The following is a 17,735-nucleotide window of genomic DNA, read 5'->3' on the forward strand; positions in this document are numbered from 1 at the left end:
ACAACCAGCGCGCGTTGCTAGGCAGATTACACCACCCCAGCAACGCGCGGCCAATCAGCGCGCGTTGCTAGGCGGATTCCGCGCCGGCAAAGCGAGAAAGCGCCACTAAACGCTCTTAATTAACCTCTCTAATTAATTAGCGCCCCCCTCGCTGTTAATTAAGGAGGAGGAAAATGCTGACGGCGCCAAATGGGATCAATGGGAGTCAATGGGGGTCAATGGGGGTCAATCGGAGTCAATGGGGGGAATGGGGACCCAGGAGTTCGGGGGGGACCCAGGAGTGCCCCAAAGGACCCAGGTGTTCGGGAGGGACCCAGGAGTGCCCCAATGGACCCAGGTGTTCGGGAGGGACCCAGGAGTGCCCCAAGGGACCCAGGAGTGCCCCAAGGGACCCAGGAGTTCGGGGGGGCGGGGGGGACGGGGGGGACACACAGGGCGGGGCGGTTCTCCGATCACATGACAGCGCCCTGGGCCAATCAGGCCCCGCCCCGCCCCCAAGCCCCGCCCACTCCGGTTCCCAGCAGAGCGGCGGCGACACCGACAGGTGGGGGGGGGACGCACGGACGCTCCTGATTGGTCCGTCCCGCAGGGACGAGGGGGAAAACGCTCCTGATTGGCTGCAATTTGGGGAAGGGGGAGGGGGGGAGGATGTAAACAGGAAGTGGCTCCTCCCCCCCCCCCCCCAGGTCCCCCCCATGGGTTCTCACGGTGGGGGGAGGGGCCGCCGGGAGGAGGAAGTGACGTCAGAGGAAGCGGAGCTGGCGCTGGGATTGGCCGAGCTGCTGCGGAGGTAAAAAAAACAAAACACAAAAAAAACGGGGAGTTTTGGGGCATTTTGGGCGAGTTTCGGGGGTTTTGGAAACCCCGGAATCAGCGCCCCCTGCTGGGCCCGCAGGGAACGACACGAGGGGGCGGAGCCAGACGGAGGGGGCGGGGCCGCAGGTAACGCCCGGGGCACGCCTGGGTCCACTGGGGCACTCCTGGGTCCCTTGGGGCACTCCTGGGTCCCTCCTGGGTCCCTATTTGTTTCCATTGGGGCACTCCTGGGTCCCTTGGGGCACTCCTGGGTCCTTTGGGGCACTCCTGGGTCCCTCCTGGGTCCCTATTTGTTTCCATTGGGGCACTCCTGGGTCCCTTGGGGCACTCCTGGGTCCCTATTTGTTTCCATTGGGGCACTCCTGGGTCCCTTGGGGCACTCCTGGGTCCCTCCTGGGTCCCTATTTGTTTCCATTGGGGCACTCCTGGGTCCCTCCCGAACTCCTGGGTCCCTCGGGGTGGGCGTCACCTCTGACGACATGGCCCCGCCCCCAGCCCCGCCCCCTCTGGCCAATCACGAGCTGCGGCTGCAGCTGGAGCTGGGCCGGGGGAGGGGCCCGGGGGGACCCGCCCCCCAGGAGGAGAATCTGCCCCGGATGCTCATACAGGTGAGGGGGGCTGGGGGGATATGGGGGGCTATGGGGCGATATGGGGCACTCTATGGGTCTCTATGGTCCCTATGGGTCTCTATGGGTGTCTATGGGTCTCTATTGGTTTCTATGGAGTCCCTATGGGTTTCTATGGGGTCTCTGCGTCCCTATGGGTCCCTATGGGTCTCTATGGATCTCTATGGGTCAGTCTATATCTCCCTATGGGGTCCCTATGGGGTCTATGGGTCTCTATGGGTCTCTATGGGTCTCTGTGGGGTCTCTATGGTCTCTATGGGTCAGTCTATATCTCCCTATGGTCTTTATGGCTCCCTATGAGTCTCTATGGGTCTCTATGGGTCTCTATGGTCCCTATGGGTCTCTATGGGTCTCTATGGTCTCTATGGGTCTCTATGGGTCCCTATGGGTCCCTATGGGTCCCTATGGGTCTCTATGGGTCTCTATGGGTCTCTATGGGTCTCTATGGTCTCTATGGGTCTCTATGGGTCCCTATGGGTCCCTATGGGTCTCTATGGGTCTCTATGGGTCTCTATGGGTCTCTATGGTCTCTATGGTCTCTATGGTCTCTATGGGTCTCTATGGGTGTCTATGGGTGTCTATGGGTCTCTATGGGTCCCTATGGGTCTCTATGGTCTCTATGGGTCTCTATGGTCTCTATGGGTCTCTATGGGTCTCTATGGTCTCTATGGGTCTCTATGGGTCTCTATGGGTCTCTATGGTCTCTATGGTCTCTATGGCTCCCTATGGGTCTCTATGGGTCTCTATGGGTCTCTATGGGGTCTCCATGGGTTCCTATGTATTTCTATGGGTCCCTATGGCTCCCTATGCTCTCCATGGGGTCCCTATGGGTCTCTATGGTCTCTATGGGTCTCTATGGGTCTCTATGGTCTCTATGGGTCTCTATGGGTCTCTATGGGTCTCTATGGGTCTCTATGGGGTCCCTATGGGTCTCTATGGTCTCTATGGGTCTCTATGGGTCCCTATGGGTCTCTATGGTCTCTATGGGTCTCTATGGGTCTCTATGGTCTCTATGGTCTCTATGGGTCTCTATGGTCTCTATGGTCTCTATGGTCTCTATGGGTCTCTATGGTCTCTATGGTCTCTATGGGTCTCTATGGTCTCTATGGTCTCTATGGGTCTCTATGGGTCTCTATGGGTCTCTATGGCTCCCTATGGGTCTCTATGGGTCTCTATGGGTCCCTATGGGTCTCTATGGGGTCTCCATGGGTTCCTATGTATTTCTATGGGTCCCTATGGCTCCCTATGCTCTCCATGGGGTCCCTATGGGTCTCTATGGCTCCCTATGGGTCTCTATGGTCTCTATGGGTCTCTATGGTCTCTATGGTCTCTATGGTCTCTATGGTCTCTATGGTCTCTATGGTCTCTATGGGTCTCTATGGGTCTCTATGGGTCTCTATGGTCTCTATGGGTCTCTATGGTCTCTATGGTCTCTATGGTCTCTATGGTCTCTATGGGTCCCTATGGGTCTCTATGGGGTCTCCATGGGTTCCTGTGTATTTCTATGGGTCCCTATGGCTCCCGATGCTCTCCATGGGGTCTCTATGGGTCCCTATGGGTCTCTGTGGGGTCTCTATTGGGTCCTATGTGTCCCTATGGGTCTCTATGGCTCCCTATGCTCTCTATGGGTCTCTATGGGTCAGTCTATATCTCCCTATGGGGTCTCTATGGGTCTCTCTGGGTCCCTATGGGGTCTCTATGGCGTCCCTATGGCTCCCTATGGCTCCCTATGTGTCCCTATGGGTCCCTATGGCTCTCTATGTGTCCCTGTGGTCTCCATGCTCCCGTTCCAGCGCCAGTGGGGCCGCTGCCGCCACAGCAGCTTCTCCCCGGGGGAACAAACCCGCCTGAGCTCCCAGTAAGCGCCATGATCCCCCATTATCCCCCATTATCCCCCCAAACCCGCTCCATACTGCTTCATACTGGCGTCCCCACCCCCCCCGTGTCCCCCCGGCCCAGTTTCCTCCCCAACCGCGTCGCCTTCGCCGACTCGTACCCGCAAAAGGCGTTCTGCGGCGTCTTCGACCCCAATGGCGACGCCTTCGTGTCCGCCTGCCAAGGTGAGGCGCTGAGCGGCGGCCCTCTGAGCCAATCGCGGCGCGGCGCGGCCGCCGCGGGGCCAATGGGAGGGCGGGGAGCGGCCCAACGGCCCGCCCTCCCGCGGCGCGGCGCGAAGCGCTGAGGGACAAGTTGCTCGCCCAATGGGAGCGCGGCGCGGCCACAGCGTAGCCAATAGGAGCGTGGGGGGGGGGGTGGAAACGTCCAGCCCTCCCGCGGCGCGGCGCGAAGCGCTGAGGGACGGGTTGCTCGGCCAATGGGTGCGTGGCGCGGCCACAGCGTAGCCAATAAGAGCGTGGGGGGGGTGGAAACGTACAGCCCTCCCGCGCTGAGGCGCGAAGGGCTGAGGGAATGGGAGACTGGCCAATCAGAGCGCAGAGCGGCCACAGCGTAGCCAATAGGAGGGGGGAGGGGGGAAACGTCCAGCCTTTCTGCATTGCGGCGCTGAGGGACGGGTTGCTCGACCAATGGGAGCGCGGCGCGGCCCCAGCGTAGCCAATCGGAGCGTGGGGGGGGTTAAACAGCCCTCCCGCGGCGCGGCGCGCTGAGCGACGGGTTCCCCGGCCAATAAGAGCGCGGCGCCTCGCGGCGCAGCCAATCACAGCCGCGGAAACCCCCGATCGCCCCCAAATTTGCCCCAAATCCCCTCAAATTCACCCCAAAATTCACCCCCCGGGCCCCCAAATCCCGTCGGAATCTCCCCTAAACCCCCCGCTGAGCGACAAAGCGACGGGCCAATGGGAGCGCGGCTGCGAGTAGAGCAGCCAATAGGAAGGCGAGAGCGGGCGGTGCGTCCCACCCCCCCGCCCCCATGAGGGCGGGAAGCGCGCGGGCGGGACAACGCGCTGAGCGACGCGCGGCGCGGCCAATCAGAACGCGGCGTTGGGCGGGCGCAGCCAATCAGCGCCGCGCTGTTCGAAAAACCCCCAAAACGCGGCGTTTTCTCCCCAAATTTCGGGCCGCAGACCAAACCCTGCGGCTGTACCGGTGCCGCGGGGGGGGGATGAAGCTGCTGCGGACGTTCGCGGGCCGGGACGTGGGCTGGAGCATCCTGGACGTCGTGTTCAGCCCCGACGGCTCCCGCTGCTTCTATTGCAGCTGGTCTGACTATGGTGAGGGGGCGTGGCCAGGGCGGGGGGGCGTGGCCATGGCGGGGGGGGCGGGGCCAGGCCCCCCTGGAGTGCCTGGCCCCATTGGTTTCTATAAAGGGGGTGTGGAATGGGGGGGTGGGCGTGGTCAAAGGTAATGAGGCTCCGCCCCCTTTGCTTCTGGCCCCGCCCAGTTCATATGATTGACGTCTACGGGGAGGGCGACACCCACACGGCTCTGGATCTGCGGTGGGAATGGGGTCAATGGGGGTCAATGGGGTCAATGGGGGGCAATGGGGATCAATGGGGTCAATGGGGTCAATGGGGGACAATGGGGATCAATGGGGGTCAATGGGGGTCAATGGGGGTCAATGGGGTCAATGGGGGTCAATGGGGTCAATGGGATCAATGGGAGTCAATGGGGGTCAATGGGGTCAATGGGAGTCAATGGGGGTCAATGGGGGTCAATGGGGTCAATGGGATCAATGGGAGTCAATGGGGGTCAATGGGGGTCAATGGGAGTCAATGGGAGTCAATGGGGGTCAATGGGGGTCAATGGGATCAATGGGAGTCAATGGAGTCAATGGGGGTCAATGGGGTCAATGGGGGTCAATGGGGTCAATGGGGGGCAATGGGAGTCAATGGGGGTCAATGGGGTCAATGGGGGGCAATGGGAGTCAATGGGGGTCAATGGGAGTCAATGGAGTCAATGGGGTCAATGGGGGGCAATGGGGATCAATGGGGGCAATGGGGGACAATGGGAGTCAATGGGGGTCAATGGGGTCAATGGGAGTCAATGGGGGTCAATGGGGTCAAGGGGGATCAATGGGGGGCAATGGGGATCAATGGGGGTCAATGGAGTCAATGGGGGTCAATGGGGGTCAATGGGGGTCAATGGGGTCAATGGAGTCAATGGGGTCAATGGGGTCAATGGGAGTCAATGGGGTCAATGGGGGTCAATGGGGGTCAATGGGGTCAATGGAGTCAATGGGGGTCAATGGGATCAATGGGGTCAATGGGAGTCAATGGGGATCAATGGGGGTCAATGGGGTCAATGGGGTCGATGGGAGGGACTGGGAGGGGCTTTATGTCTGTGGGCGTGTCTCTGTGTTTGTGGGCATGGCCTCGGGTCCAAGCCCCGCCCCCTTCCCAGCCCCCGCGAGCGCCGCTTCGCTGTCTTCTCATTGGCCGTGGCGCCGGGGGGCGGGGCCGTGCTGGGCGGGGCCAACGACGGCTGCATCTACGGCTACGACCTGGGGGCCATGAGGAGGGTGCTCAAGGTCAGAGGTCACCGCGGGGTCACGGGGGTGAACTGGGCGGGACTGGGGGGGCAATGGGGGTCAATGGGAGTCAATGGGGGGCAGTGGGGGTCAATGGGGGGGAATGGGGGTCAATGGGGGGGAATGGGGGTCAATGGGGTCATTGGGGGTCAATGGGGGGGAATGGGGGGCAATGGGGTCAATGGGATTCAATGGGGTCAATGGGGGTCAATGGGATCAATGGGGTCAATGGGATCAATGGGGTCAATGGGGGTCAATGGGATCAATGGGGTCAATGGGATCAATGGGGGTCAATGGGGGTCAATGGGGATCAATGGGGTCAATGGGGGTCAATGGGGTCAATGGTGTCAATGGGGGTCAATGGTGTCAATGGGGGCCAATGAGGGTCAATGGGGGTCAATGGGGTCAATGGGGGTCAATGGGGTCAATGGGGTCAATGGGGTCAATGAGGGTCAATGGGGATCAATGGGAGTCAATGGGGTCAATGGGGACCAATGGGGGTCAATGAGGGTCAATGGGGGTCAATGGGGTCAATGGGGTCAATGGGGATCAATGGGGATCAATGGGAGTCAATGGGGTCAATGGGGTCAATGGGGTCAATGGGGTCAATGGGGGTCAGTGGGAGGGACTGGGAGAGGGCGGGCTCACAGAGAGTCCAACAGTGGGCGTGGCCACCCAATGGGCGGGATTAAACCCAACCCACGGGTGGCGCCGCATCCCACCGACCGGCGCCCGAGGCGGTGACCCCCGGCGACCCCTGACCTTTGCCCCCTCCCCCCCCCCTTAGGTGTCGGCGCACGAGGACGACGTGAACGCGGTGGCGCTGGAGGGGGGGGAGGGGCAGCTGGTGCTGAGCGGGGGGGACGACGGCGTGTGCCGCGGCTGGGACCGGCGGCTCCTGCAGGAGGCGCCCGACGGGGACGGGAGGAACCGGCCCGTGGTGACCCTGGCCGGGCACCGCGACGGGATCACCTTCCTGCACCCCCGCGTGAGGGGGGGATGGGGGGTGGGGGATGGGGGCAATGGGGGCAATGGGGGTGATGGGGACAATGGGGACAATGGGGGCAATGGGGACAATGGGGTCAATGGGGGTGATGGGGTCAATGGGGACAATGGGGTCAATGGGGACAATGGGAGTCAATGGGAGTCAATGAGACCCATAGACACCCATAGAGACCAATGGGGGTCAATGGGAGTCAATGGGAGTCAATGGGGGTCAATGGGGTCAATGGGGTCAATGGGGATCAATAGAGATCAATGGGAGTCAATGGAGTCAATAGGGGCCAATGGGAGTCAATGCGGGTCAATGACAATTAATGGGGGTTAATGGGAGTCAACGGGATCAATGTGTGTCAATGGGGGTCAATGGGGTCAATGGGGGACAATGGGGTCAATGGGGGTCAATGGGGGTCAATGGGGTCAATGGGGGACAATGGGGTCAATGGGGGACAATGGGGTCAATGGGGGTCAATGGGGGTCAATGGGGTCAATGGGGTCAATGGGGGTCAATGGGGTCAATGGGGTCAATGGGGATCAATGGGGGTCAATGGGAGTCAATGGGGGTCAATGGGGGCAATGGGGACAATGGGGACAATGGGGTCAATGGGTCAATGGGGATCAATGGGGTCAATGGGGTCAATGGGGTCAATAGGAGTCAATGGGGGTCAATGGGGTCAATGGGGTCAATGGGGATCAATGGGGGTCAATGGGGGTCAATGGGGTCAATGGGGTCAATGGGGTCAATGGGAGTCAATGGGGGTCAATGGGGACAATGGGGATCAATGGGGTCAATGGGGGTCAATGGGAGTCAATGGGGCAATGGGGTCAATGGGGCAATGGGGTCAATGGGGTCAATGGGGTCAATGGGGGCAATGGGGTCAATGGGGACAATGGGGTCAATGGGGTCAATGGGGGCAATGGGAGTCAATGAGACCCATAGACACCCATAGAGACCAATGGGGGGCAATGGGAGTCAATGGGAGTCAATGGGGGTCAATGGGGTCAATAAGAGTCAATGGGGGTCAATGGGGTCAATGGGAATCAATGGGGTCAATGGAGTCAATGGGGGTCAATGGGGGTCAATGGGGATCAATGGGGGTCAATGGGGTCAATGGGGTCAATGGGAGTCAATGGGGGTCAATGGGGGTCAATGGGGTCAATGGGGTCAATGGGAGTCAATGGGGGTCAATGGGGGTCAATGGGGTCAATGGGGTCAATGGAGTCAATGGGAGTCAATGGGGTCAATGGGGTCAATGGGGGTCAATGGGAGTCAATGGGAGTCAATGGAGTCAATAGGGGCCAATGGGAGTCAATGCGGGTCAATGACAATTAATGGGGGTTAATGGGAGTCAACGGGATCAATGTGGGTCAATGGGGGTCAATGGGGTCAATGGGGTCAATGGGGGACAATGGGGACAATGGGGTCAATGGGGGCCAATGGGAGTCAATGGGGGTCAATGGGGTCAATGGGGTCAATGGGGGTCAATGGGGATCAATGGGAGTCAATGGGAGTCAATGGGGTCAATGGGGGTCAATGGGGGTCAATGACAATTAATGGGGGTTAATGGGAGTCAACGGGATCAATGTGGGTCAAGGGGGACAATGGGGACAATGGTGATCAATGGGGTCAATGGGGACAATGGGGACAATGGGGTCAATGGGGTCAATGGGAGTCAATGGGGGTCAACGGGGTCAATGGGGGTCAATGGGGGTCAATGGGGGTCAATGGGAGTCAATGGGGGTCAATGGGAGTCAATGGGAGTCAATGGTCAATGGGGTCAATGGGAGTCAATGGGGATCAATGGGGATCAATGGGGTCAATGGGGTCAATGGGGGTCAATGGGGTCAATGGGGGTCAATGGGAGTCAATGGGAGTCAATGGGGGTCAATGGGGTCAATGGAGTCAATGGGGGTCAATGGGGTCAATGGGGGCAATGGGGTCAATGGGGATCAATGGGGGTCAATGGGGGTCAATGGGAGTCAATGGGAATAAGTGGGAGCCAATGGGGGTCAATGGGGATCAATAGAGATCAATGGGAGTCAATGGAGTCAATAGGGGCCAATGGGAGTCAATGCGGGTCAATGACAATTAATGGGGGTTAATGGGAGTCAACGGGATCAATGTGGGTCAATGGGGGTCAATGGGGTCAATGGGGTCAATGGGGGACAATGGGGACAATGGGGTCAATGGGGGCCAATGGGAGTCAATGGGGGTCAATGGGGTCAATGGGGTCAATGGGGGTCAATGGGGTCAATGGGGGTCAATGGTCAATGGGGTCCATGGGGTCCATGGGGTCCGTGGCTGGTCCCTGGTCCCCATTGGTCCCTCCCGGTCTCCAGGGCGACGGGCGGTACCTTGTGACCAACTCCAAGGACCAATCAGCGAAGCTCTGGGACCTGCGGCTCCCGGCGGGGCCGACCGTCATGGCCGCCGCGCGCCGCGCCGTGGCCAATCAGAGCTGGGATTACCGCTGGCAGCCGGCCCCGCCCACCAGTGAGGGGCGGGGCCTAGACGGGGGGGCGGGGCTTGGGGGGGGACTGGGAGACACTGAGGGAATCAATGGGGATCAATGGGAGTCAATGGGGGTCAATGGGGGTCAATGGGGGTCAATGGGGATCAATGGGGGTCAATGGGGTCAATGGGGGTCAATGGGAGTCAATGGGAGTCAATGGGGGTCAATGGGGTCAATGGGGGTCAATGGGGTCAATGGGGTCAATGGGGTCAATGGGAGTCAATGGGGGCAATGGGGTCAATGGGGTCAATGGGGTCAATGGGGTCAATGGGGTCAATGGGAGTCAATGGGGGCAATGGGGTCAATGGGGGTCAATGGGGTCAATGGGGTCAATGGGGTCAATGGGAGTCAATGGGGTCAATGGGGTCAATGGGAGTCAATGGGGGTCAATGGGGTCAATGGGGTCAATGGGAGTCAATGGGGGTCAATGGGATCAATGGGAGTCAATGGGAATCAATGGGGGTCAATGGGGTCAATGGGGGTCAATGGGGGTCAATGGGGTCAATGGGGTCAATGGGGTCAATGGGAGTCAATGGGGGTCAATGGGGTCAATGGGGGTCAATGGGAATCAATGGGGGTCAATGGGGTCAATGGGGTCAATGGGGTCAATGGGAGTCAATGGGGGTCAATGGGAATCAATGGGGGTCAATGGGGTCAATGGGGGGAGTCCTGCTCTCCCATTGGCCCCCGTCTCTCCCCTCCAGCCAATCCGGCGCCGTTGCCGGGCGACCGCTCGCTGATGACGTTCCGGGGTCACGTGGTGCTGCACACGCTGCTGCGCGCCCGCCTGGCCCCGCCCCCCGGCCCCGCCGGCGGCCAATACCTGAGCGCCGCCTGCGCCACGGGCGCTGTGATTGGTCAGAATGGGAACGGGGGGGCGGGGCTTGCGCAGGGGCTGGAAAGTGAATGGGGGGGATCTGTGGGGCGCTTATGGGGCTCTATGGGGCACTTATGGGGCTCTATGGGGTGCTTGGGGTCACTATGGGGCACTTATGGGGCTCTATGGGGCGCTTATGGGGCTCTATGGGGCACTTATGGGGCTCTATGGGGTGCTTGGGGGTCACTATGGGGCACTTATGGGGCTCTATGGGGTGCTTGGGGGTCACTATGGGGCACTTATGGGGCTCTATGGGTGCTTGGGGTCACTATGGGGCACTTATGGGGCCCTATGGGGCACTTGGGGGTCACTATGGGCCACTTATGGGGCCCTATGGGGCATTTATGGGGCTCTATGGGGTGCTTGGGGGTCACTATGGGGCTCTATAGGGTACATGGGGGTCACTATGGGGCACTTATGGGGCTCTATGGGGCACATGGGGGTCACTATGGGGCACTTATGGGGCTCTATGGGGCACTTATGGGGCTCTATGGGTGCTTGGGGGTCACTATGGGGCTCTATAGGGTACATGGGGGTCACTATGGGGCACTTATGGGGCTCTATGGGGTGTTTGGGGGTCACTATGGGGCACTTATGGGGCTCTATGGGGCACTTATGGGGCTCTATGGGGCGCTTGGGGGTCACGGCGGGGCGTCCAATCCCGTTGCAGTGTACGACGTGCTGACGGGGCGGGTCGTGCGGCGATTGGCCAATCACGGCGCCTGCGTGCGTGACGTCAGCTGGCACCCGCGCGGGGATTGGCTGGCCAGCGCCTCGGTGGGCGGGGCTTCCGGGGGGGCGGGGCCGGGGGGGGCGCTCTATGGGGCACTGGGTGGGTTTATGGGGTTCTATGGGGCACTTATGGGGCTCTATGGGGCGCTTGGGGGGTCACTATGGGGCATTTATGGGGTCCTATGGGGCATTTATGGGGCGCTATGGGGTCCTTGGGGGGCACTATGAGTCACTTATGGGGCTCTATGGGGCACTTATGGGGCTCTATGGGGTTCTTGGGGGTCGCTATGGGGCACCTATGGGCCTCAATGGGGAACTTATGGGGCTCTATGGGGCACTTGGGGGTCACTTATGGGGCACGGGGTGGGTTTATGGGGCACTTATGGGGCTCTATGGGTCTCAATGGGGCACTTGGGGGTCACTTATGGGGCACAGAGTGGGTTTAGGGGGTTCTATGGGGCTCTTGGGGGTCACTATGGGGCACCTATGGGCCTCAATGGGGCTCTATGGGGCACTTGGGGGTCACTATGGGCCTCAATGGGGCTCTATGGGGCACTTGGGGGTCACTTATGGGGCACAGGGTGGGTTTATGGGGCACTTATGGGGCTCTATGGGTCACACATGGGGCTCCTGGGGGTCACTATGGGGCATCTATGGGGCTCTATGGGGCACTTGGGGGTCACTTATGGGGCACAGGGTGGAGTTATGGGGCTCTATGGGTCACACATGGGGCTCTATGGGGCACTTATGGGGCTCTATGGGGCACTTGGGGGTCGCTATGGGGCACTTGGGGGTCAATGGGATGTCACTTATGGGGCCGCCCCACATCTCCCCACAGTGGGACGGCTCCATCCGCCTCTGGGACTACGGGGACCCGGCCTGACGTGTGGGGCTGCCCCACAAGTGTGGGGCTGGGGGGGGGGGGGGGGGGGGTCGGGACCCACACTTGTGGGGCTGGGCTGTGACCCACGTGTCGGAGCTGCAATAAAGGGCTGCGACCCATAAGTGAGTTGTGCTGACCTATAGAGACCTATAGCGACCCATAGAGACCCATAGAGACCCATAGGGACCCATAGGGACCCATAGAGACCCATAGGGACCATAGAGACCCATAGAGACCTATAGCGACCCATAGAGACCCATAGAGACCCATAGGGACCCATAGGGACCCATAGCGACCATAGAGACCCATAGAGACCCATAGAGACCCATAGAGACCATAGAGACCCATAGAGACCATAGGGACCCATAGAGACCATAGGGACCCATAGAGACCCATAGGGACCCATAGAGACCATAGAGACCATAGGGACCCATAGAGACCCATAGAGACCCATAGAGACCCATAGAGACCATAGAGACCCATAGAGACCCATAGGGACCCATAGAGACCATAGAGACCATAGAGACCATAGAGACCCATAGAGACCCATAGAGACCCATAGAGACCATAGAGACCCATAGAGACCCATAGAGACCCATAGAGACCCATAGGGACCCATAGGGACCCATAGGGACCATAGAATCCCATAGAGACCCATAGAGACCATAGAGACCCATAGAGACCTATAGCGACCCATAGAGACCCATAGGGACCCATAGAGACCCATAGAGACCATAGAGACCATAGAGACCATAGAGACCCATAGAGACCCATAGAGACCTATAGAACCCCATAGAACCCCATAGCGCCCCATAGAGACGTATAGAACCCCATAGTGACCCATAGGGACCCATAAGTTTATTGAGTGGGCGTGGCCTCAATCCCTCCACGTGACCTCGACCTCGTCCGTCCGGTACCTGATTGGACAAGGGGGCGGAGCTTTCGCCGTCACGTGATCCTCAAGCCCCGCCCCCCGCAATCCCCGCCCCCCCTTTACCTCTGCGTGATCCCTGATTGGTCGATGGGCGTGGTTTGCCCCGCCCTCAGCATCTCCCACCCGGCCTGGGCGATCATGGCGCCGTTGTCCTGGCAGTACCTGCGAGCCACGCCCCCTTTCAGCAAGCCACGCCCACATCCCCACAGGACACGCCCCCCAGCCCTCAAAGCCCCGCCCACCTGTCGTCCACGGGGCAAAGCTCCGCCCCCCGCGCCGCACACATGGTCCGCAGCATCTCCTGCAGCCTGTGGTTGCCTGGGGGGGCGTGGCTACGTCAGGGGGGCGTGGCTACGTCGGGGGGCGTGGTTACGTCAAGCCACGCCCCCTTTCGGTTAAGCCACGCCTGTTGGTTTTTAAGACGCTGGCCCTTTAAGACCCCCCCCCACCCATTCATTCATAATGGCGGTTTAAGCCACGCCCACGCGTCCCAAGACACGCCCCCCACTCACAGGCCACGCCCCAATTCCCAAGCCACGCCCCCTCCACTCAACCCCATTCACTCCCATTCAAACCCCATTTGAACAAGTGGTCTCCCTTGGCCACGCCCCCCAGACTCTGGCCACGCCCCCCACTCACAGGCCACGCCCCAATTCCCAAGCCACGCCCCCTCCACTCAACCCCATTCACTCCCATTCAAACCCCATTTAAACAAGTGGTCTCCCTTGGCCACGCCCCCCAGGTCTGACCCCGCCCCATTGACCCAGGCCACGCCCCCACTCACAGGCCACACCCCAACTCCCAAGCCACGCCCCCTCCACTCAACCCCATTCACTCCCATTCAAACCCCATTTAAACCCACTATAAGTGGGGCCCCCCTTGGCCACGCCCCCCGGGCTCCGACCACGCCCCCTCGCCCAGGCCACGCCCCCACTCACAGGCCACGCCCCCCACCAGCAGCAGGTGCCGCGTCCCCGTCAGCGCCAGCGCCCGCTCGGTCACCTCGGCCAACATGGCGAACGCCGTCTCCTGATTGGTCAATTAGCGCTAATTAACCCCCGGCCCCTCGTTAACCCCCCCACGGCTCCCTCATCAACCCCAAACCCCCTTAATTAACCCCAAAATCCCCTCAATTAACCCCAAAACCCCCTCAATTAACCCCCCCCGAACTCCTGGGTCCCTTGGGGCACTCCTGGGTCCCTTGGGGCACTCCGGGGTCCCCTGGGGCACTCCTGGGTCCCCGTTACCTGCAGCGAGAAGCAAAGATCCTCAGGTGTCGCCTCCCCCGACGCCAACAGCCCCGGGGTCACCGCCTGGGGGGGGGAGGGGCACCCGGACGCCTGGGTCCTCTCCCGGACGCCTGGGTCCCCTCCCAGAACTCCTGGGTCCCTCCCGAACTCCTGGGTCCCTCCCAATCTCTTGGATCCCTTGGGGCACTCCTGGGTCCCTCCTGATGTCTTGGGTCCCTTGGGGCACTCCTGGGTCCCTCCCGAACTCCTGGGTCCCTTGGGGCACTCCTGGGTCCCTTGGGGCACTCCTGGGTTCCTCTCGAACTCCTGGGTCCATTGGGGCACTCCTGGGTCCCTCCTGAACTCCTGGGTCCCTCCCTGAAGTCTTAGTTCTATTGGGGCACTCCTGGGTCCCTCCCGAACTCCCGGGTCCCTTGGGGCACTCCTGGGTCCCTTGGGGCACTCCTGGGTCCCTCCCGAACTCCTGGGTCCCCTGGGGCACTCCTGGGTCCCTCCCGAACTCCTGGGTCCCCTGGGGCACTCCTGGGTCCCTTGGGGCACTCCTGGGTCCCTCCCGAACTCCTGGGTCCCCTGGGGCACTCCTGGGTCCCTCCTGATGTCTTAGGGCCATTGGGGCACTCCTGGGTCCCTCCTGAACTCCTGGGTCCCTCCCTGAAGTCTTAGTTCTATTGGGGCACTCCTGGGTCCCTCCCGAACTCCTGGGTCCCTTGGGGCACTCCTGGGTCCCTCCGTACCTGCAGGTGCGACAGGAGCCCCGAGAAGGACACGTCCATCCCCTTCACCCCATAGGGCAGCTCCAGCAGCCGCCGCCCCCTATAGGCCGGGAGGACCCCCCCCATATAATTTCGGGTCAAAACCCCCCGATTTCGGGTCAAAAAACCCCGATTTCGGGTCAAAAAACCCCGATTTCGGGTCGTTTTGGGTCTCACCTCCGCGCCAGCTGCTCGATGTTGTACCCGGGGCTGGGGGCGTTGGAGAGCTGCGGCAAAAGGGGGCGGGGTTACGGAGGGACCCAGGCGTCCGGGAGGGACCCAGGCGTCCGGGAGGGACCCAGGCGTGCCCCACCTGCAGGATGCGTGCGAAGCGGTCCAGGCAGTTCCCCAGCGCCAGGTCCAGCGTCTCCCCCAGGATCCGGTAGCGCCGGCGCGCGAAGGCGATCACCTGGGGGCGTATCGCGACATATCGCGACATATCGCGAGGTTTTGGGGTCATATCGCGAGGTTTTGGGGTCATATCGCGAGGTTTTGGGTCATATCGTGGCCATATCACGACATATCGCGACATATTGCGGCCACATCGGGAGGTTTTGGGTCATATAGTGAGGTTTTGGGGTCATATCCCGACGTATCGCGGCCATATCGCGACGTTATTGCATCATATTGCGAGGTTTTGGGGTCATATCGCGAGGTTTTGGGGTCATATCGTGACATATCACGGCCATATCGCGAGGTTTTGGGGTCATATCGCGAGGTTTTGGGGTCATATCGTGGCCATATCACGACATATCGCGACATATCGTGGCCATATCGCGAGGTTTTGGGGACATATTGTGAGGTTTTGGGGTGATATCGCGAGGTTTTGGGGTCATATCACGACGTATCGCGGCCATATCGCGACGTTATCGCATCATATCGTGAGGTTTTGGGGCCATATCGCGAGGTTTTGGGGTCATATCGCGACGTATCGCGGCCATATCGCGACGTTATTGCATCATAGCGCAAGGTTTTGGGGCCATATCGTGAGGTTTTGGGGTCATATCACGACATATTGCGGCCGTATCGCGACGTTATCGCATCATATCGTGAGGTTTTGGGGTCATATCGCAGCCGTATCACGACGTATCGGGGCGTATCGCGGCGATATCGCGCGATATCCGGCCCGATATGGCGACGATATGTCGCAATGTGACCCCTATACACCCCAATATGACCCGATCTGACCCCGATATATCGCGACATGACCCTTATACGTCCCAATATGACCCCGATATATCGCGATATGACCCCTATACATCCCAATACGACCCGATCTGACCCCGATATATCGCGATATGACCCTTATACATCCCAATATGACCCTGATATATCGCGATATGACCCCTATACATCCCAATACAACCCGATCTGACCCCGATATATCGCGATATGACCCTTATACATCCCAATATGACCCTGATATATCGCGATATGACCCCTATACATCCCAATACAACCCGATCTGACCCCGATATATCGCGATATGACCCTTATACATCCCAATATGACCCTGATATATCGCGATATGACCCCTATACATCCCAATATGACCACGATACGCCCCAATACGACCCAATATGACCCCGATATATCGTGATATGACCCTTATACATCCCAATATGACCCCTATACACCCCAATATGACCACGATACGCCCCAATACGACCCAATATGACCCCGATATATCGCCATATGACCCTTATACACCCCAATATGACCCGATGTGACCCCGATATATCGCGATATGACCCCTATACACCCCAATATGACCCGATATGACCCCGATATATCGCGACATGACCCTTATACGTCCCAATATGACCCTGATATATCGCGATATGACCCCTATACATCCCAATACGACCCGATCTGACCCCGATATATCACGATATGACCCTTATACATCCCAATATGACCCTGATATATCGCGATATGACCCCTATACATCCCAATATGACCCCGATATATCGCGATATGACCCTTATACATCCCAATATGACCCGATATGACCATGATATATCGTGATATGACCCCTATACACCCCAATATGACCCCGATATATCGCGATATGACCCTTATACATCCCAATATGACCCGATATGACCATGATATATCGCGATATGACCCCTATACATCCCAATATGACCCGATATGACCCCAATATGACCCGATATGCCCCCGATATATCGCGATATGCCCCCCATATATCGCGATCTGCCCCACCTGGGTGTTGCCGCCGCTGACGTAGAGCACCAGGGGGTCGGGGGCGGGGCCCAGCAGGCGGCCCATCTCGATGTGGCCCAGGCAGTGGTTGACGGCCAGCAGGGGGCGCTGCCACAGCTGGGCCAGCGTCCGCGCCACCGCGGCCACCACCGCCAGCCCCGCCCCCATGCCCGGGCCTGGGGGGAGGCGCCGCCTCAGGCTCCGCCCACCCAGCCCGGAGAAGCTCCCGAGGCTCCGCCCCACTGAGGACCCGCCCACAATTCCCTGAGGCTCCGCCCACCAGGCACTGAGTGGCCCCCGAGGCTCCGCCCACCAAGCCCGGAGAAGCTCCCGAGGCTCCACCCCTCTGAGGCCCCGCCCACAATTCCCTGAGACTCCACCCGCCAACCCCTGAGACTCCACCCCCAAGATTCCACCCCTTTGAGGCTCCACCCCCACGCTGAGGCTCCACCCACCAACCCCTGAAGCTCCACCCCCTCTGCGGCTCCGCCCTCCACCCCCTGAGGCCCCACCCACCAACCCCTGGGGCTCCGCCCACTCTGAGTCTCCACCCACCAACCCCTGAGGCTCCACCCACTCTGAAGCTCCACCCACCTAACCCCGGGTTAGGCCACGCCCACAATCCCCTGAGGCTCCGCCCACCAGGCACTGAGTGGCCCCCGAGGCTCCGCCCGTATGAGGCTCCGCCCACCAAGCCCTGA

The 17,735-nt window shown here is 60.1% G+C and overlaps 2 protein-coding genes across 2 annotated transcripts in view; both read left to right on the forward strand.

Annotated features, from left to right (window-relative positions):
- The window catches only part of RBM23 (RNA binding motif protein 23), a gene marked incomplete at its 3' end in the record, with an annotated part of 120,100 nt that extends 102,672 nt beyond the window's left edge, over positions 1 to 17,428 (forward strand). The window contains exon 15 of the mRNA XM_082073925.1: positions 17,362 to 17,428. Within this exon, the coding sequence (XP_081930051.1) occupies positions 17,362 to 17,428 (67 nt within the window). The remainder of the gene's footprint in view (positions 1 to 17,361) is intronic.
- Positions 526 to 11,942, forward strand: DCAF11 (DDB1 and CUL4 associated factor 11). Its single transcript, XM_082073781.1, has 14 exons — positions 526 to 544; positions 687 to 790; positions 896 to 942; positions 1,312 to 1,424; positions 3,236 to 3,300; positions 3,402 to 3,502; positions 4,466 to 4,612; positions 4,783 to 4,837; positions 5,742 to 5,868; positions 6,656 to 6,856; positions 9,208 to 9,361; positions 10,085 to 10,237; positions 10,928 to 11,034; positions 11,828 to 11,942. Exons 2-14 carry the CDS (start codon positions 696 to 698, stop codon positions 11,870 to 11,872), a joined length of 1,410 nt encoding a protein of 469 aa, XP_081929907.1. The 5' UTR covers positions 526 to 544; positions 687 to 695; the 3' UTR covers positions 11,873 to 11,942.
- Positions 17,429 to 17,735: the final 307 nt, after the last annotated feature.

The sequence above is a fragment of the Streptopelia decaocto genome (genome assembly GCF_964273445.1).
Source record: "Streptopelia decaocto genome assembly, chromosome: 28".
Taxonomy (NCBI): domain Eukaryota; kingdom Metazoa; phylum Chordata; class Aves; order Columbiformes; family Columbidae; genus Streptopelia; species Streptopelia decaocto.